A 22266-nucleotide genomic window follows, 5' to 3' on the forward strand; every position below is an offset into this window, starting at 1 on the left:
GATCAAACTGATAATGATACAAAGCAATTCCATCTCATCGTGCCTACTATGAAATAGTCAACACCCCGAGTCTTCATTCACAAAAACAGGACTCTGTTCCATAGCTAATTATGAGACCAGCTAGAACAGAATATAATATTTCTTCATATTTAATAAAATGAAAAGAAACCAACCTCTTTTTTCTTCTTCTCGTTTTAGTTTATCTTCCTCTATTTCTTTGGGCAATTTTTCCTTTTTCTCTTTTTCCACATCATTATGCAAATGTTTTGTGGTATAGCTGAGTGCTGGTGAAAGAAGGATCTCTCCATTTTTGCAGAGTTCATCACGAATTTTAATAAAAAATTGCTGAAGTTCTACGGCATCCTCATATATTTCAGAATCTGTCCTGTAACAGCATCAAGAGTATCCATTGACACATAAGCTGTTTTGTTTAAACACCTCAATTATACGCTAAATTCTATTAAATGCTTCTTTAATATGTTAATAGGTATAATGGTGTTTCTGTACAGTTTTATGAAGGGTATCTTCTTGAAGTTTGCTAAAGCAGAATCTGAGGTGTCATTTTACTAGGGTAAGCCTAATTCCTGCCAGTTCCCTTTTCTCATTCCTTGCATAGCTCACATAAAAGGAAAGGCCTTAAGCATTTTCCCTTGGAGATATAGAGCACATCTAATTCTAGCAACAGAAGATGGTTGCCAGAATTAAGAACTGTACCCAGGCTCCACACTATGTCCAACACTTACATCTAATCTTTAGATTAATTTTTACTCTCTCTTAATGCAGAACAACATAGCATAAAGTACTAAGAAAAGATTTAGGCTATGTTAACTTTTTTCTTTTTGGTTGCCTAGCTTGGTAGGACCCAGTGACCATTTGAACTTAAATGGCAAAGCTATAAGGGTATCCTATAATGGTTACAGGCCTCAGAGTTAGTGTTTATTTTAGTTTCCCAGAAATAACTCTGTAATTCTGGGGACTTGGCAGAGGCAAGATAATGAAAGATGGAAAAAAATTATTTGTGTCATATTCAGAACTTTTCTGAGCCCTTTCCTCATTTATAAAATAAAGTATAGGCAAAATAAACTTTAGAATTTTGACGGAAAGAAATTTTTATTACTATTTCTAATCTACTGTAGTCCAAGGATATATTCTATTAACTAACAATACCACCAGGTCTAAAAAATTTTTCAGGCCAGGCATGGTGGCTCACACCTATAATTCTAGCACTCTTGAGAGACAGGGGCAGGAGGATTGCTTGAGCTCAGGAGTTCGAGAGCAGCCTAAGCAAGAGCAAGACCCCTTCTCCACTAAAAATAGAAAGATTAGCCAGGCGTGATTGCTCGTGCCTGCAGTCCTAGCTACTCAGGAGCCTGAGGCAGGAGGATCCCTTGAGCCCAGGACTTTGAGGTTATAGTGAGCTATGATGACACCACTGCATTCTAGCCCAGGCAACAGAGAGAGACTCTGTCACAAAACAAACAAAAATTATTCACAAAGCTAATCACAGACAAATGTCTTAGCAGTTATGAAGACATTCTGGTCAGGAGAGTGTGGTAAGCATAGCAAGCTAATTCAGCCTCCTGCTGGCATACGCCATTAGAGCATTAAATTTCAGTGAGCCCATCAGATCAGCAAAGGTGAATTGGCAAACAAAAAATACTGCCAATAACTTAAATGGGTGTTACTGGAAAGGTTTTAAATATATTTTGAGGTTACAAAAATGCTAATACTTGTAGGAAAGCAATAAAAATAAAAGTTACCAAGGAAAGAAATCTCTAAGACACTTTGAGTCTGTTTTTTGAATATAGATATCTGAGGCCCGTTCACGTGAAATTCATTTTATAATAGCTTACAATTTATAGTATAAAACTAAAAGTGAAAATGCACTTTTTATAAATCCATGTTATACCGAAAGGGCAGATTCATAATTCCATTATGTCACATGGTTTAGAAATAAAAATTTTGCACAAAAGTCACTAAATACCTGGTATATCCTTTTTTGTTTTGTTTATTCAAAGTACAATGAAGAATTTGTCAACCTAAGAGGCAAAGTATTCACTTAATGTGCAAGAACAAAAACTCAAGATGGGGCTGGGCATGGTAGCTCATGCCTATAATCCTAGCACTCTGGGAGGCCGAGGTGGGTGGATTGCTCAAGAGTTCGAGACCAGCCTGAGCAAGAGCAAGACCCCGTCTTTACTAAAAATAGAAAGAAATTAGTGGGACAACTAAAAATATATAGAAAACATTAGCCAGGCGTGGTGGCGCATGCCTGTAATCCCAGCTACTTGGGAGGCTGAGGCAGAAGGATTGCTTAAGTCCAGGAGTCTTAGGTTGCTGTGAGCTAGGCTGATGCCACAGCACTCTAGCCCAGGTAACAGAGTGAGACTGTACTGTACCATTTCTTAAATGTGTTGCTCAAGGGCGCGCATTTAGCCCTAATTCTAACCCTGTCTCTTGAACATATCATATTCATTTCCTAACCTTAGGAAATTGCCTAACCCTAGGAAATAACCCTTTGCTTATTAACACTTGTGATATTTGAAATGTCCTCTCCCCTACTCATTTTTTTTTAAGAGACAGAGTCTCTCTCTGTTGCCCAGGCTGGATGCAGTGGTGATCACAGCACATTGTAACCTTGACTTCCTGGGCTCAAGGGATCCCTCTGATCCTCCCAAAGTGCTAGGATTACAGGTGTCAGCCACCCCTACTCATCTGAATCCTACTCATTCTTCCTTGATGCCTTATGCCTTTGTAGAACTCTAGCACATGGAGTTCCTTATATCACCATCTTTACTAAATATCAGGTTGTGATGTTGTCTCATGTCTGTAATTATTTTTCCCTAAGCATAGGTCCTGTTCTAGCCACCATACTTCAAGCTCTTAGAGCACAGAGTTCAGTTCAACGCTTGTCATCCATAGTTGTGCTCTATGACTGATGTCCTGGTAACTGGCTCAGCAGCAGCCTTCTACAGTAGGGGACAAGACAAGTCACACCACTTACTAGTTGTGTAACTTTGGGTAATTTCTCTCTGCTTATACCTCTGATTCTTCATATGCAAACTGGGAAGCTTATCAATTACCTAGAAAGGCTATTATAAGAATTAGATATTATCTACATAAAGTGCTTAGCATGGTGCTTTACAAGATCAGGTACTTAAGAGAAATAGCAAACATTACTATTTATTTTTCTTTTTTCAAGGTCCAGAGCAAATTCTGGCTTTACAGCTTCCTTATCTGGAATTACACTGTCTAAAGTTCTAGTTCTCAGCATCATAAGACTATAAATTCCAAGAAGGTAAGGTTTATATCTTTAACTTTTTATATACTCCCAACTATCTCTAAGAGCACACAGAAAATACAATATAATTGCTGAATTCAATTTGTCTTAACAGTCAAATATGCTATTGATATGTAGCAAAGATATACCACAGATCAAAATTAGAAGGAAATGTAACTTTGACAAAAATCTAAATTTGCTTCTTTTAGAACATTTAATGTCTGTAGTAGGCTCTTACAGAGAGAAATCTGACATTTAAAAAAAAAAGCCCTTGTAGGTACTTAAAACAGTGATCAAATTTACATCAGTCTAATCTCAGATCAATACTTTGGAGGTATTATTTAAAGCATTCTTGGACTGAAGTCAAACCTTAAAAGAAAAATACTGTTACTATTTGTAATTCCTATTTCAAATCTAGAAGCATTTATTCTTTAAAAAATATATTCTGTGAAAGGCTGTATTTTAACTTTATGCTTGTGAAGAGATCTTCAATTCTTTATTTATTCCTTCTAATCGGCCTTAATCTAGATAACTTAATAGCATGCCCTTTCTTCCCCACATAATAGATTTGTTCTTTAGAAGTTTTGGGTAATTAGGATTCAGAACAGTATGCTACCAAGTGTAAGCATGTACCTAAGCCAAAACAGTACATCAAAGCAGCATTCTTTGATCTGTTTTGTATTAAATATCATAAGTTTTCAAATAGAAAATGGCTTTGAAAACATACCGATTCATCCTTCTTGCCCTTTCCAATACTTCAAACATGTGTTCTTGAAATAAATCAAGCCGCCGGTAGCGATTATTTTCAACATTCTTCCTAATTATGTCAAAAGTAAGGGGTGGTTTGTTAGGAAAGCTGGGATCCACAGCAGGAATTTCTGCTAAAGAATCACTGTAGCACCTTCCCTCATCATCCTGATGACTCATGACTGACACAAAAAGATTATGGATAAGCTCTTGAATCAGCAAGGTCACATTTGGGACATGAGAGTCCTCATCTCCCTCCAGGTCTCTCCGAGTTTCAAGCAGGACTTTGTGTAGGACAAGGGCATCTTTGTAGATCAAAGATTCAGGCTCATTGTATGTACAGGCATTATTAAACATCATGACGAAGTCCTCAACCATAGAGTCTACATCTTGGTACTTATTGGCCATCATGTGACTTCGAATTTTTTCCATGTCCATGGGCTTCTTAATGGTCAGATAGTAGTCAGGCAACTCAGATCTAGAAGGAAGCCTCAGAAATATAGCACTAAGGCGGCGACCCCTCTTATCAGTATAGTTCTTTACAGCTTCATAGACTTCATTTAGTTTCTGCTGCATTGGAGTCATATATTTTGACTTTTTAGGAGAAATACCACTCTTCCTACCTAAAGAAAGAGATTTAATGTTAAAATAAAATAAATGAAACTAAATTTATATATAATTGGTAGCATAACCATGGGAAAGGGACTATTCCTAGTGTTTTGTAAAACACCATAATTAACATGTCTTTAGTAAAATATAACCTACAGATAAAAAAAGAACTGGAAAAAAATTTTAGCTGTTTTCAGTAATCACATTTTTGATAGGAAAGTAAGTTTTATGTTTATGTCATGTTTATGTTTATGTTGAGATAGCTGTGAATAAGGTGGAATAAAGCAAATGAAGTAGCTATGTGAATTTTAGTTCTATTATCTTTGGTATCCCTCAGAACTGAGATTTTCATCATTGAAAAAAAAGAGATATAGATGTTAAAACAAAGGATACCGAATAAAAATGTTGTGGCCTTGAATCTCTTTTTATTTATTTATTTTTTAATCTTATTGTTCGGTGACAATGTAACTGGAACTTGAATCTCAATTGAAAGTATCAGTATCAACTTATAATGTATTTTATCTTTAAATAGAAACACGCAAGAACACATTCAAATTTCTTAGCTCTGTCCACTGAAAACCCTAGAAACAATGACTAACTTAACTAGCAGTATACTCCAGACTATAGTTTCAAAATACTAATTTCAAATACTAATATCAAGGAGCTCTGACCTTTTAGCAAAAACATGGAAAGGTTAGGGCTCCTTGGCAAATGGGTGATTCCCAGTTAGGTATATCTTAAAACACCAGTCAGTAAAGAATCTATCAATGACTTTTTACAACGGTCATGTCAAAAGAATATAGGAACCATCCTGAGACAATATAAGCATCAATAAGGGCAATAACTGCAATGGATTAAAACTCAGCAATGTGTTTAAATCTAGTCATTCACTTTTTTCTTTTTTTTTTTTTTGAGACAGAGTCTCATTCTCTTGCCTGGGCTAGAGTGCTGTGGCATCCAGCCTAGCTCACAGAGGGCTCAAGCCATCCTCCTGCCTCAGCCTCCCGGGTAGCTGGGACTACAGGTATGCACCATCATGCCCAGCTAATTTTTTCTATTTTTTTTAGTTGTTTGGCTAATTTGTTTCTATTTATAGTAGAGACGGGGTCTTACTCTTGCTCAGGCTGGTCTCGAACTCCTGAGCTCAAGCAATCCTCCTGCTTTGGCCTCCCAGAGTGCTAGGATTACAGGCATGAGCCACCGTGCCCAGCCAAAATCTTAAGTCATTAAGTCATTCTTAATGATAAATAAAAACAAACAAAAAACTGGGCAAATACTGGAGGAGGTAAGTAAACCAATGCATTATTTTGAAAACTGGTAAATAAAGGGGAAAAAAACCCCCAAAGTATCAAGCTTTTAGGCTTTCAAAAAAACAAAACAAGACAAACTGTACTGCTGAGTAAACCAAATATTAGATAAAGCAACGTTTTTCTATATAGAAGTATTCCAGCTAAGAAATGAGTCAGGAATGATAAAATTAAACTATCACTATTTTACACCCCCTTAATGAATTAAATAAGTGGGCATCAACCTATTAACGTAACAGAAAGACACAACCAGATATGAAATGCCATCAGATGGAACACCATGTATCACCTACAAAGTCAGTTTTTGTGCCAAAAGGACGAGACAGGTGATAAAAATTTAATTTGGTCAAGCCTCTGGCTCCAACTATCAATTTATAGGAAATACAGAGGACAGATGAACATGTTAAACTACAACACAGGGATGCAATTAGTAAAACCCAGACTATGGGAAACTATAGCACAAACTCAATTTCTTCAACAGATAAACAGTAAGGCAGAGGAGAAAGAGAGAGGTGGAAGGGGGTTTACAGATTAAAAGAAGTATTCATTAGATGCAATCTGTAGACTTTATTTGGATTCTACCTCAACCAGATACTGCCTAAAGACACAATGCAACACCAGTGTAGAAAACCTCTTATAAAGTATTCTCACCAAACTGAAACTTAATATAGTGAAACCTTTAAAGTTAACTTCTATTTATAAGAAATAAGGAGGATAAAGGAAAAAGTTAACTGATACCACAAGGAAGCAAACTGACTAATCCTGAACTTGGGACACTATACAAGAAAGTGATCTGGTTTCTTCAATGAAACAGTGACATGACGAAAAAAAGGGAAAGAAAAGGGAAGAGATTGCTCTACATGACGAGTTTGAGGGCATAACAACTAAATATACTATACAGAACTTAATTAGATCCTGATTTGAAGAAACGCAGTTTAATAATACATTTGTGAGACAACAGAACTTGAAAAATTGTCAAGTATTAGATGAAACCAAGAAACTCTTGCTAATTTTGTTAGGTATGATAATGACTTCATGGCTATTTAAGAAAATGTCTGCATATTTTAGAGACACATATTGAACTATGTAGAAGTAAAATGATATTATGATTGGATTTGCTTTAAAATAATTTAGAAAAAAAGAGAAAAAAGGGAATATAGGAAATAAGTATGGCACAATGTTGATAAATATTGAGTAAGAGGAATATACAAAAGGGTTCACTGTAGTATTCTTTACATTTGTATAGGTTTGAAATTTTTCGTAAGAAAACAGAGAAATAAAAAGGAAATTAACATTCAACATTAAAATTTCCTTTCCCTGAACTTGTAAAATGTTATATATTTATTTAAAAATATATATATACACACACACACATATACGTGTGTGTGTATTTAGGCTGGGCATGATGGCTAACACCTGTAATCCCAGCATTTTGGGAATCCCAGGTGAGAGGATTGCTTGAGGACAGGAGTTTGAGACCAGCCTGAGCAACACAGTGAGATCCTATCTCTATAAAAAACAAAAAATTAGCTGGGTGTGGTGGTGTTTTTGTTTTTTGTTGGAGACAGAATCTTGATCTGTTGCCTGGGCAGGAGTGCCGTGGCGTCAGCCTAGCTCACAGCAACCTCAAACTCCTGGGCTCAAGCAATCCTTCTGCCTCAGCCTCCCGAGTAGCTGGGACTATAGGCATGTACCACCATGCCCAGCTAATTTTTTAAATACATTTTTAGATGTCCAGCTAATTTCTTTCTATTTTTAGTAGAGACAGGGTCTCGCTCTTGAGAGAGGCTGGTCTCGAACTCCTGACTTCGAGCGATCCTCCCGCCTCGGCCTTCCAGAGTGCTAGGATTACAGGCGGGAGCCACTGCACCCAGCCAGGTAATGTGTGTTTATAGTCTCAGACTCAGCTACTCGGGAGGCTGAGACAGGAGGAGGACTGCTTGAATCTAGAAGTTAGAGGTTGCAGTGAACTATGATGATGCCACTGCATTCTAACCCGGGCAATAAAGTGAGACGACTCCAAAAAACCATAAAATACATACATACATACATACATTTAGATAGCTATTGTTAAACTATCTGTTGTTAATTAGTCTCCTAACTCAACTTACAAAATCAATTCTAGTTTTAAGGGGTAATGTGCCCCTACAAACTAGAATGAAAATTTTACATATCTGCAAAACTTCTGCATGCTTTTGTAATTCCATGAAAAGATAAATACCTTAAGAAGAAGTAAATCAAACCCAAAGCTACTATGAAATTTAGTTTACAGTCATTTCATATAAAAAAGCAGGTCTGTTTGTTTTCCACCTTTTCAGCAAATATGGCTCTAAAGAGTATTTGACATCACTAACATTTGCTTGGCATTTGTTTTACTTTTTTTTTTTTTTTTTTTTTTTTTGAGACAGAGTCTCACTCTGTTGCCCGGGCTACAGTGTCATGGCATTAGCCTAATTCACAGCAACTTCAAACTCCCGGGCTCAAGCAATCCTCCTGCCTCAGCCTCCTGGGAGCTGGAACTACAGGCACACGCCACCATGCCCGGCTAAGTTGGTTTTTTTTTTTCCTTTTTTTTTTTTTTTTTTTTTTTTTTTAAGTTTTTGGCTAATTTCTTTCTATTTAAGTAGAGATGGGGGTCTCGCTCTTGCTCAGGCTGGTCTCGAGCTCCTGAGCTCAAGCAATCCTCCTGCCTCGGCCTCCCAGAGTGCTAGGATTACAGGCGTGAGCCACCGCATCCGGCCTACATATTTTAAATAAGACAGAAACTTCTTGTTTAGTCCAATGGTATTAGTTACTTTTGCTGTCTTTCCTCCTTGACAACTTTTAATAAAAAACCATCCACAAACTACACTCAAATGACAGCTGAGTACAGTACAGTGAATGGATATCTCTAACCTCTGAAATTCTGTCCAGTGGGAGCTGCCGGGATTCATTCTTGTTGTTTTTTTTTTTTTTTTGAGATACAGTCTCACTTTTGTTGCTCAGGCTAGAGTGCCGTGGAGTCAGCCTAGCTCACAGCAACCTCAAACTCCTGGGCTCAAGCGATCTTCCTGCCTCAGCCTCCCGAGTAGCTGGGACTACAGGTATGTGCCATCATGCCCGGCTAATTTTTTCTATTTATATTAGTTGGCCAATTAATTTCTTTCTATTTATAGTAGAGATAGAGTCTCACTCTTGCTCAGGCTGGTTTTGAACTCCTGACCTTGAGGGATCCACCCGCCTCGGCCTCCCAGAGTGCTAGGATTACAGGCATGAGCCACCATGCCTGTAATTCATTCTTAATTCTAGTAATTATCAAACAAACATACAAAAAAGAAAAAACTGCCACTATACTCTTCCAGGCATCAGACATAGAAAAAATATCTATTCTTCCTATTTAATGTTCACAAAATGTCCACCACATTCAGGAAAGTAAAGAAAACCTTTGATGCTGTTTTCTATTCCCCACATACTCATCACAGTTTAGCTGCTTAAAATATAGTAAAAGTGTGTGAGAAGAAGGAAGAAACTCCATACTGGAGTGCTAGTGAGTTTAAATATATTCATTTAATTAAATACTTAACTAAATATTATTTCAGAAAATCGGTAATTTCTCCTTGACAGACTAAACTGAAAAAGAAAGAGTGATGCTGCCTTACTCAGCTTGAGTTTGGGGGAAGCCATGTCATCATCATCAGGCAGGGGCCCCAGCTCTTTCCTTTTATCCTTGAGTAGCTTTTCCAGGATATGTGCATCGTTGTACACCTACATTCCAAAAATACATTTAAAATTATTTTCTAAAAAACTTTTTGATAAGATATAATATGTATCCATAAAGAAGCTTTAAAAACACAGTGTAGGATAGTTGGGAGCACTACAGAACAATAAAATCACTACCTCCATAGGGAGGGCTTTGGCCTAAATTGGTTTTGTAAGTTTCCCAGGTGATTCTAATGTGCAGATAAGCAAGCTAATATCTGAGAACTACTATAGTAGAATCATCACAGGTTTTAACAGAAGTCCTAAAATACATTTACATGTGTTGTTTTCCTCAAAAACTTATTTCTTTCCACCGGACCTTTAAGGTAGCACGCTTAGCCCAGTGGGAATTAGAGATTAAAAATATCTGACAGCTGCAGAACAATATCTCAAATATTGTTAAATCCCAAATCTGAGTTCACAGTCTGGATGTGATACATAAAAAACCAATCTCTGTGTAAGGATTTCTCTCTGAAGATGATGGAGCCAAGGGTGGTAATATGCAGCCAAGAACAAGGTTACTCACCTAACGGCTTTGCCTCCAGAACTGCCTCCTCCTATCTCCCCAGCAAAGGCTATGTCCTCCCTTGACTCCACCAGAGCAGAGGGGCTGAGGATATAGGTGACCTCTTTCTTATATCTTCTTTGGCCAGCTCTTTCTTTTTTCTTTTTTTTTTTGAGACACGGTTTCAATCTGTCACCCAGGCTAGAGTGCAGTAATGTCACCATAGCTCATGTCAACCTCAAACTCCTGGGTTCAAGCGATCCTCCTGCCTCAGCCTCCTGTGTAACTGGGACTATAAGTGTGTGCCACCATGCCTGGGTAATTTTTCTATTTTTATGTTTTTTTGTAGACACAGGGTCTCACTCTTACTCAGGCTGGTCTCGAACTCCTGAGCTCAAGCAATCCTCCTGCCTTAGCCTCCCAAAGTGTTAGGATTATAGATATGAGTCTGCTCCCAGCCTGGCCACTTCTTTTAAAGGTAGCTTTTTTCTCTACTAGTGATAGAGAAGTGGTACATTAGCCAATGATACTGAGGATAGACTAAACTCCCATGATAGAGGGAATTATTTTTTTGATCTACAAGCATCCTCAATGTATATTTTATTTTATAATCAAATATTCTGCTTTTCTTCCAAGCAGAATAAAGGAAAGAAATGATTTGAAAATGTTATTTTATTTCTGAGAGATTTAAAGTGGATAGAAGATATAAAATAGAAGAAATATAAAAGAATGAAGACTGAATTTTAGCCATACTGATAAAGAACTAAATATCAGATGCTTTATACCAAAATCAATTAAATAAATTATTTAGAGGTACATTTATGTGAATATCATGCTGATTCTTATATAATTATACCATTTTATGGACTGTCTTCAGAGAAGTATGGCCTACAGAGAATAGCAATAATAATGATGATGAAAGATTTTAAGGCTACTGGCTTTCCTTTGAGTGCTTATTCAGTACTGTGTTAAATACTCAGTATATATTACCTCTTTTGAATCCTACAACAACCCTGATGCAAGTATTGTTATTGATCCTAATTTACAGATGAGGAAACTGGGGATCAGGAAGGATAAGTTAGTTACACAGGGATGGGCAGAGTGGGATTCAAATCTAGGATGTCAGATTACAAAGTATGAACTTTTAATCTTTATACTGCCTCTGATTTTAAACAATTAAGAAAAAACAAAGTTATAACCTAGTAATCAAGAAGAATAATTTAAGTTAGGCCTTTCAAGCTAATCTCTCAAAATGCATTGTTCTACTACCACCTAAAAGAAAATATGCCTACTTCAGGATCTCCACCCCTCCTTACCTGGGAGCCCTCCTCATTGTAGTGTCTAGCATTCCGGAACATCAGCTTCATGTCTTCTATCATTCCCTCTTCACCTGCATATTTGTCATTGCGGATGTTATGCTCAATTATTTTCAAGTCCATTGGCTCCAAGATGATTTTATAATAATCAGGATAGTCCTTTTTGGATGGTTTAACCATAAAGAGATCACAAAGTCTTCTGCCTGAGCCTGGCTCTCGAGCTTCAAGAACAACATTGAATAAGATTTTCATTCGCTGCTTTCTTATGTTCTTTTTACTGTTGAGGGAGGAGGCAGAAAAGGGGAAAAATGAGAACAGGTTCAGTTTTCTTCATACAAGGATAAACATGAAATGAAACACATTAATCTGTGGGCAAGTGCTTCATAATGATTATAATTTATTGTTACATATGCCACAAACACAGTAAACATGCTGGAAGCTATAAGCAAATATTAGAAAAATTTCCAAAATAGTTAAAACATAGTGACCCTGGCAGGAGCAGCCAGTGAACACCAGATAAAGCTGTTGAGGATATCTCATGAAATGCAATGTTTGAAAAAAGATCTTGCCTGACACTGAAAGAAAATGAAATTCTATAATCAAATGAAAATACATTTTTTGTTAAAGATGAATAGAGCAAAAGTGCAATAAAACTAGTGCTTCCCTATTGTTACTACTATTCTCACTACCAAGCACAAAAAGAAAACAACAACCAAAAAACCTAACAAAGATAAATGTTCCATCTCTTAAGACAACTACTCCTGATACCTATATATTTTGGTTCCCAGAAAATAAAAGGAGACTGTCTACCAGACTAAGTATTTCCATCCCACAGTGGGTACAAGTCTCTCCCCTGTTGATTCTGTCAGGGTCAATCCATGCTCCCTCCCTTCATCAGTATTATTCCACAGTCCCATGCTAGTTTAAATAATAAATGATCCACAGATCATTTGCATTTTCTGGAGTAAACTTTCACCCTAGAGTATGAATCCCTATCTTGTTCTCCAAATTCCCCCAGTGAAAGATGATGCTGAGAAACTAATGTGAAGTGGTATGAAATAAAGTACAAGGGACCAGAAATTAGAAACAGAATTCAAAAGGGGTGCAAGAGAGCAGATAGTCTTGCCTCCTAATTGTTGAGAAAACTGGCTCAGAGAGGCTAAATGACTTGCCCAAGGTGAGCTGCTCAGTAAACTGTTAGAAGAGATGCTCTTCTGAAAAGACTTCTGGTCAACTGTTCTTATGTTAAGCAGTCAGGTGGGTAATAATAAGAAATGACATAAGAGTTAATCTCTATTCAACAAACATTCACTAGGATTTAATAATGCCGTCCATTGGTATTTGTGAGGGATTGGTTCCAGCACCTAATGCAGATACCAAAATCTGTGGGTGTTCAAGTTCCTTATATATAAAATAGTATGGTTTTTGCATGTAACCTATGCACATCTTTCTGTACACTTTTTATTTATTTTAGAGACAGGGTCTTGCTCTGTCACTCAGGTTGGAATACAGTGACTCGATCACAGCTCACAGCAACCTCAATCTCCTAGGCTCAAGGATCCTCCTGCCTCATCCACCTGAGTAGCTGGGACTATAGGCGTGTACCACCACGCCTGGCTAATTTTTTAGTTTTTGTAGAGATGGGGGTTTTGTTATTGCCCAGGCTGGTCTTGAACTCCTGGCCTTAAGAGATCCTCCCACTTCAGCCTCTCAAAGTGCTAGGATTACAGGTGTGAGCCACACAGCAATCTAGGAGACATTTCATATTCTAGTGGAAACTCTCTCTCCAAAGAGGCATCCTGGGGCGATGATGAGAGAGAAGAGTTCTCTCATTCTAAGCCAACAGCAAGTGGGTAATGGAAGAAGGTGGGACCAAACTCCAATACTACAGAGATAAGAACACAGATGACTTTAACTTTTAGGAAGTCTCTAAGGGAAAATTTCAGAATCTGAAGTCAGATATGGTTTGTTTAGGTCTCATAAATGAGGGCTGACTTTAAAAGGAAGACTCAGGAATTCAATGTTGAAGCTCTAAGCTTAAAAGATCTCTTCAATAAGCTAGTCAGAATGAAATCAGTCCTCATTACAGGAATTTCAAACAGTATAACAATTCAGTTAAGGCCTGACCTGGACCAGAAGGAGATTAGCCCTATTCCTTTCTAGGTTCCAGCAAACCACTCTCAATTATGATTAGGCTTTCCTGTTCCTATATGAAGCTTCAAATACTCTCATCTGAGGAAAGGTTTTTTTTTTTGGAGACAGAGTTCTTGCTATGTCATCCTAGGTAGAGTGCGTAGTGGTGTCATTATAGTTCACTATAACCTCAAATTCCTGGGCTCAAGTGACCCTCCTGCCTCAGCCTCCAAAGTAGCTGGGACCACAGGCATGCCCCACCATGCCCGTCCAAGTTTTCTATTTTTGGTAGAGATGGGGTCTCACTACTGCTCAGGCTGGTCTCGAATTCTCAAGCAATCCTTCCATCTCCACCTCCCATAGTGGTAGGATTATAGGCGTTAGCCACAGCGCCTAGACCAAGGGGAAGATTTTAACTGAATTTTGCCAACAAAGTAAAAGAACATAAAGTGGCCCATTATTCCAACACCAATAACTCTGATACTTGGTAGCTTTGAGTGAGACATACCCAGAATGTAAAATCTGGTTGTATGTAAAAACTGCTCTAATCTAATAACTGAAATGTATTGTTTTACCACTCTATTACTAGTAGTTTTTTTCCTCCCTGTGTATCATTTGCTCCTTAAGAGAGTGATGTGTAATTGATTTCCATACTCAAAGGCAAGCAAAACTTCTATTACTAGGGTCACTTTTGACCTTCTCTGAACCAATCTAGCATTGTTATTTTGTTTTCATTTTTCCAGATCCTTATAGTGCCTTTGAGACTAAGACTCATTGGTCAATTAATCTTTTTGTTTGTTTGTTTTTTTGGAGACAGTGTCTCTCTCTTTTGCCCAGGCTAGAGTACAGTGGCATCATCATAGCTCACTGCAACCTCAAACTCCTGGGCTCACACGATCCTCTTGTTTTAGCCTATCAAGTAGCTGGGACTACAGGTGTATGTTGCCACGCATGGTTAATTTTTTTTTTTTTTTTGGTAGAGACAGGGCCTCACTATTGCCCAGGCTTGTCTCAAACTTCTGGCCTCAAGAGATTTTCCCACTTCAGCCTCCCAAAGTGTTAGGATTAGAGGCGTGAGCCACTGTGCCTGGCCGAGGCCCATTAATTTTAACCTGACTACCAGAAAAAACTCAGAGCTAAACTTCATACTCTTTTATTATAACTGTATCAGCTTGGGTGGCTGGTATGTTTGCTTTATCTTTTTCTATTATGGATGCTAAGCCATATTACATCCATGACTTTTGAAAGTTTTAAATACTCTTTGAAATGAATATAGTCTGCATTACAAAAACATAGCCACTACAGTCCCCTATTTGAAACTTTCTGGCTACTATTTTCTTTGTCACTTTGCTTTTCAGATTCTTCTTAGAACCCCTTTATATATCCTACTTCTCCTCCTTCAAACCATTAACTGTGAACAGTTTGTTTATTCTTCTCCATTTTTGGAAAGGTACATATCATTCAATCCCAGACCTTATAACTAGCATAATCATTATACTTTTATTAATCAGCATCTTTGAATATACTAAAGTAAAATACATCTTAAGGGAGTTCAAAATTAGGGGTATTCATCATTGTGCACTGAAGGGGCCATGCTTAAGGGGATAATTCAGATCATAGACATGGCTATAATAAATATACTACAATTTTATAGAAGATGGGCCATAAAGGGTCCTGTGGTAACAAAGTAAATATTTTAAAGCAATTTCCAACACATGAGAGTCAAATAAATGTCTTGAGAAATGAGTGCTTTATCTAATTTGCACAAAGATTATAAGCTAGGAGAGGCTCTGTTCTGAGTCCAACTTTCCAGGACCACCACCAACCTCTAGAACCCAACCCAACCCAACCCAACCGGAAACACTGTACAGTCATTTTCTGCTCCCCTTATCTTATTACTAAGTTCTAGAGAACTTCCACAGCCCTTCTAGATGTGATTTTCCTTTCAACTTTTCATACCAAAGTGTTAGTCTGACTCTCATATTCCGTGGCCAACCATTTACTTAAATGCTCTTATCATTATTCCTTTGAGGGTACTACTTATTATTACATATACCCATTTGCATATATACACACAAAATTCCTATAGTTATAATATCTACCACTTCTATCATGTGCTTAACACTATGCACTCATTTAATTCCCAAACTCTGAGAATCAGGTACAATTATTACCCCAATTTTGCAGATGTAAAAATTGAGGCTTAGAGACATCAAAAGAATAACTAAGGCCACAAAATGAATAATCAGAACTGACACTTAAATCAGCCGATAATTACCATGCAGCTTTTTTCATGTCCCTTGATAAGTTGGTGCTTCTCAAGAACCTCTTTAAATTCAACCCTGTTCACAGGCTACCAGGTCTCCCAGCATTTAGCTCCCTGGCCTTAGAGCTTCTGTGGTACTTGCTATTAAGCTTAGTAAACACAAAAGTTCTTTCTTTTACAAGGTTTGCTATATTTCATTTTCAAATCTTTAAGAAATAAAACCTTGTCATTCATCATTTCCAATGAATCTTCCCAGACTGGTAACATCTGACTAAAAACAAAAGGAAATCTACTGAGTCCTGATGTCAACAGGCACTATAGTTCTAGAAAATAATCAGAGCTACATTTGAATACTCACTGCATCCAGTCCTAAGGGCTTTACATGTATTAACCAAATGCATTCTCATAGCTATCCTATGTAGGTATTGTCATCAACTCCTTTTTCAGATGAAGGTGAAATGAGGCTTAGATCACAGAGCTAATAAGAACAGCTGGGATTTGAACTTGGGCAGTTAGGCTCTAAAGCTTGGAGTGGTAACACTACCCCATGATGCCTCCCATTTCTATTATCACATGGAGTTAGTGCCAAACACTATGAATGATATATAAAAGAATACAATCCATGTTCTTTTTGTTAAATTTACCATCTAAGAAAACTTTTCTTACGGAAAATATTGGGAAGATGACAATGATAACATAGTCATTTTATAGAGCGGATTACATAAGGTAGCAACATGTAGGTAACTTAAGATGCTTAACTTTCAAGGAAAAGCATAGTGGGGAAATAATCTTCAAGTTATCTGGGCAATAATATAACATTTCTATATAACTACATAGTTGTGTGCCTGATGCAATTATTTTTTTTTTTTTGAGACAGAGTCTCGCTTTGTTGTCCAGGCTAGAGTGAGTGCCGTGGCGTCAGCCTAGCTCACAGCAACCTCAAACTCCTGGGCTCGAGCAATCCTTCTGCCTCAGCCTCCCGAGTAGCTGGGACTACAGGCATGCGCCACCATGCCCGGCTAATTTTTTATATATATATCAGTTGGCCAATTAATTTCTTTCTATTTATAGTAGAGATGGGGTCTGGCTCTTGCTCAGGCTGGTTTTGAACTCCTGACCTTGAACAATCCGCCCGCCTCGGCCTCCCAAGAGCTAGGATTACAGGCGTGAGCCACCGCGCCCGGCCCCTGATGCAATTATTTTACTACATTGTTTCCATATAATTTCATTTGTTTTTAAACTGCCTCTTTCCCTGGCCAATAAGTTCCTGGCAGGTAGAAGAGATTACTGAATGTTTTCCTTTATGACCTGTAAGAGCAGAGTCTAGTGTTCCACAAGCAACTGATACTCTGTGAACGTTAGACTGGCAAATGTGAAAACAAAAACACTATACAACAAGCACTATGGTAGGCCAACTCATAGGTTGTTTTTAAAATAAGTAACATGCAAAAGAATGGATGCTTTTTAAAAAAAGACAGTGACAAGTTCAGAGACTGAGTAAATGTATCCATGCTGGGAAACACTAATCCAATGCATAGTGACCACATGCACTGACATCACTTGGACTGTCAATGTTGATTTTTTTTTTTTTTTTGAGACAGAGTCTCACTTTGTTGTCCAGGCTAGAGTGAGTGCCGTGGCGTCAGCCTAGCTCACAGCAACCTCAAACTCCTGGGCTCAAGCGATCCTCCTGCCTCAGCCTCCCGAGTAGCTGGGACTACAGGCATGCGCCACCATGCCCGGCTTATTTTTTATATATATATCAGTTGGCCAATTAATTTCTTTCTATTTATAGTAGAGACGGGGTCTCGCTCTTGCTCAGGCTGGTTTTGAACTCCTGACCTTGAGCAATCCGCCCGCCTCGGCCTCCCAAGAGCTAGGATTACAGGCGTGAGCCACAGCGCCCGGCCTCAATGTTGATTTTGATCCTTCCACCTCCCCCAATCAGTAAAAACCATCCTTGAAAGGGAATCAGTATCTGCCAGTCCCTGGTCACTGGCAATGCCACCTTCTACCTGTTGCTACAGAAGCATAGCCACAATGATTGGTGAGGGAATTTTCAGTCCCTCAAAGCTAGCAACAAAGTAAGGATATCATGAACATATCTAAGCTAACGAATTCTGAATTTATTTTACTAACTAGACTTCTAAACTCTACTCTTTTCTTTATTCATATAATAAACTGGCACCTAAATACTTTTTTCACATGCTTAAGGCTTCACTTTTCACCTAATCAGTACTGACCATACCACAGAAAAGTTATACTTTTAAAAGAAAGTTTATGCATAAAAAAGGACTGCACACCTGGATAGCCTCCTGAGACCCAACATCTCACTGTCATGAGTGTTCCTGGGAAAGCAGAAACAAACATTACATGTGAAGAGAAACAAAACAAGCAACATTGGAGGGTATAAACCAAATATGGTTAAGAAAAAAGAGAATTATTCAGTCCAAAGGCTAAAAGATAATAATACCTGGAACATTTCAACACAGAAGACAGAAGGTGGATATTTGGGTATAGGGTAGGGGGAAAAGAATGCATTCCCAGAATGAAGAGAACATACCCACATTTAATTTTTCTCACACTCTTTGGTATTAAAAAAAATAATGCAAAAGTAGAATCATACACAATACTTAGGAGTCAAGTGGCACTTGGAAAACTTGGCCCAAGCTTAGCTTAACCTAGGCTGCTGTTTGCCTGACTTCTGGAGAAGTCTATTTCTTATTACCAAAATCTCTTAACTACCTTCTACAAGGCTCATCATGTTTAATTCCTTTGTCATAGTTTGAAGTATAGGAATTAATTCTCTCAATCTTTTAACATCCACTCACGCCTGCATTTCAAACGCAGGTTTGTTCTTTTATTACTTTAGCAGATGGTTTATATTTGTTCTTCTCTTATTTGTGTTTTCCCCTTCATTGTACAAAACACTTCCTAGGAAAACTGTTCATAAAGACTTTTTGTCTGAAGTGGAATTTTATTATTTCAAGAACATAAAGCTCAGTTTTCTTTTTACAGGAGGTTTTAGGGCAGTAACTTTCATTTAATCTACTTGAGTGTCCCACAAACTATAAGCCACAGAGATATATAATTTTTAAAGATATGGCCTGGGCTAATGCTTTCTTGGAACTGTTTTCTTAACATTAAATTAAGATCTCTCTTTTCATCCAGTGTTGGCACTAATTGTACCATCACTTTTGCCTCCATTACCTTCTTTTGCCTGAGAAGTTTTAATCTTTGATTGGTGACTGATCTGGAAAACACAGGTGATGCTGTAGTAGAGTAATATAATTACACTCAAAGATGTTCTTGATTTGATGTCTTTGATCTGGTTTCATACTTTTCCTCCGTTGTCCCTGGTATAACAAGGAATTAAGAACTTGGAAGGATGAAATTCATAGGCCAGTAATGGAGGAGACTCACATCTCAGGGTACACCAATCAATTTAGTTACCATGACAAAGTTATTTTCAATGCTAAAATATTCTGCCAATGCTATTTATGAGAGGGAAAGATAGGACAGCTTCTCTTTTCTAAAAAACTTTTAAAAATCTTCTGATCTTAGTGGATTGCTTAATTCATGTACAGAACTGTTAAGAGTTACTAACGACTTCATTCAATTTTGAATCTGTCATGTCCTGCTATTAGTGATTAGCTTATTCCTTGTTTAAGGTATTCTCTCTGTATTGACAGTTGCTGCAAAGATGGTAAGACAGTTATGCTTGAGGAAGAATACAGTGTTCTATAATGATCGGGCCAGAGAAACTCCGAGTAGAAGACGTAGACAAAAGAAATGGTCTTGCATGATTCCTTACAGGAGCCCAACTTCAGAATTTCATGGTAAGATCCCCTTCCACAAAACCCATGAGAGGAAGAAAGAGTTAGGGAAGTTGAGAGAAAGGCTAGAGAGGAAAAAAAACCCCAAATATCTAGCTTAACATTCCATGAGCTATAAGAAGTTATGATTTGGTATTTAACAATCTGATATTCTTAAAATGGCAAATAAAGATCAGGTTAACACAAACAAAGGAGTAAGAGCAATGACTAACTTCACTGGGGTGGTAGTACAGAATTTCTCCTTGCTTTTCTTAATTCACATTTCATCTTTATAATTCACCATGTAGAAATTATCCATATTAGATTAAGAGGCACTCTTCAAATGCCACATTACAAAAAATAACCTGGATGGCAAAAAGAATAACATGTTTTGCCAAGCTACATATGTAGTTGTCATTTTCATTGTACAATATGGTATTCGTACAAAAAAGGCTAATCATCCACTTTACAAATGAATTATAAAAGAAGACATCAAATACTTAAAGGTTATAATTAGAATTCATACTTCATAGCTTAAAAAAAGCCATTTGTCTACACTTATCTAAAACAATATAAATAGGAACTGAGATGTCTCCAGCTATGAGAAGAGTATATACCTTTTTCTTTTGGCACTACTAGTATCAGAGGTGGCTGAAGAGATCATGCTGTCTCCGTCCTCAATGTCATCTCTCCTGGCAAGCTCTTTCTTCTTTGCCTAAAACAGAGCAGATCCCAGGAGTCAAGCTCATTCTGCTGAATACTCATATATGAACGTTAAAGAGCCACACATATCCAATTTACTCAGAAAGGTACAACCATGTGTAGGATGCACAAAATTAGAGTCATTAATCATTTTCAATAACCCAATTTAAAAAGGGTTGCATGATAAAAAAGTAGGTTAAAAAAATGGATCCACACAGTGGAGGAATCAATGCTAGCTAGAGTATTTGAGACTACAAAGGGTGCTGAGTAGTTTAAAGCACTAGGCAAGTTGTAGGGATATTTTACTCTGGTGGCCATATTTAAATAAAACCAACTCAAAGAAGGCCCTTTCGTACTCCCGACTTCTAAGGGGCAGTGTAGTTAAGAATAAAGTTTACTGTGGAAGTGAAAGAAGAACTACTTTTCAACACATATATTTTTAAAGACCTCTGCCAAATGGAGCTGAAAGTCCAAGCAAAGCAGGCTTAAGGAATATATACACAGACTACTGAAAAGGTAATACCTGAAAGTCATAGCACTAAGGATCACAGTGTTGATCACACAAAAAGAAGACTCTGTGGGTGATCTAAAATTGTCTTTGTTGCTTTTTTGCTCTGAGATTGTCTTTCCAGAAAGATTCTACCAAAAACTGTTACACAGACCCAATTTCTATTTCACACCTACCTTTTTGTCTTAAAACCCCTAGATGACCCATGACCTCAGATGTCCGCCAAGGGTTCTCTCAGATATGATCTGTTACACTCATGAACACTATACAATGATTAATTAGCTTCAGAGGTCCTTTCTCTTAGGACTAGCCCTTCTTTAACAGAAACAAAGTCTAGAACCAAAGGAGTAAAACCTAAATGATGGAATATCATCTGTGAATAAAGGGTAACTTTCTGAAAATCCTAAAATTACCCCCTAGAGACAAATCCCTGCTTCCTCCTCTCAGAAAGCTAACCCTGTCTAAACCATTATTTATTCTATATACTGCCCTGACAACTCTAAAAAAACATTCAGCAGTACTTACAGTTGAAATGAATGCTGTGATATTGCTGAGGTGGGGGTGGGGGATCACACTTCTTAAAAGAATACATTAAAACATGAAATTATTTTAATCATACAAACAATAAATTTAGCAAAACCAAAAGATCATACCTGCATAACCTGCTGTAGTTTTAGAACTCTCTTGTAGATGGCTGAATTTGGAACATTATAGCGTTTGGCATTTTCAAACATTAAATTCAGATCACACTCCAAATGATCTAAAGTTTCATATTCTTGGTTCTTCAGCTTTGTTCTGTGAAAGACAAATATAGGCTAGAATTTTCCATTATGATAATTATGAAAACATTCTTCCTTAAAGTCCAATGTAAAAATTTTGACACGCATTAGATGGTATCTCTATTAAGAACACTGGTTAGAAACTTGAAAATGACTTTCAAGATATAAAGGAGGTAAAATCACCATTACATTTAAGCAATATAAAGTTTATTTGAAAATCCAAAACAATAAGCTAAAACACTGTAAGAATAAGAGGACCTTACAAAAATAGTCAATTACAAGGCAGATATACTAGGAAAAACCCTAATGGAATAAACCTGTTAGTGCTTAATAAGCAAACCTTAGGAAGGGACAAAAATTAAGGAGGTTTTAAAGCTACCTCAATGAGGAATCATGGTGATCTACCCATTTCTGAAAATAAGAAGCCATTCTAGTTCATGGAGGTTAAAGAAAAGAAGAAGTACTGACAACGGACACGAAGAAGCATTTACAATAATTTATTTTTCCCCAGGGAGACAAACATGGACAGTGAAGAGTGATCTTACAATGGTCAATAAGAGA

General features: G+C 37.4%; 1 protein-coding gene across 42 annotated transcripts in view; it reads right to left on the reverse strand.

Annotated features, from left to right (window-relative positions):
- The window catches only part of PBRM1 (polybromo 1), a 129163-nt gene that overhangs the window by 58315 nt on the left and 48582 nt on the right, over window positions 1–22266 (reverse strand). For 27 of the 42 annotated variants that reach the window (XM_076008409.1, XM_012771548.2, XM_076008394.1 and 24 more), the window contains 6 exons: window positions 21580–21721; window positions 20334–20431; window positions 11503–11779; window positions 9582–9687; window positions 4008–4650; window positions 174–385 (listed from right to left, as the gene is read on the reverse strand). In XM_076008409.1, coding sequence (XP_075864524.1) covers window positions 174–385; window positions 4008–4650; window positions 9582–9687; window positions 11503–11779; window positions 20334–20431; window positions 21580–21721 — 1478 coding nt within the window. Of the gene's footprint in view, window positions 1–173; window positions 386–4007; window positions 4651–9581; window positions 9688–11502; window positions 11780–18204; window positions 18250–20333; window positions 20432–21579; window positions 21722–22266 lie in introns of all 42 variants that reach the window. The other 15 variants (XM_076008375.1, XM_012771534.2, XM_012771543.3 and 12 more) reach the window with 1 other exon arrangement.

The sequence above is a fragment of the Microcebus murinus genome, chromosome 1 (assembly GCF_040939455.1).
Source record: "Microcebus murinus isolate Inina chromosome 1, M.murinus_Inina_mat1.0, whole genome shotgun sequence".
Taxonomy (NCBI): domain Eukaryota; kingdom Metazoa; phylum Chordata; class Mammalia; order Primates; family Cheirogaleidae; genus Microcebus; species Microcebus murinus.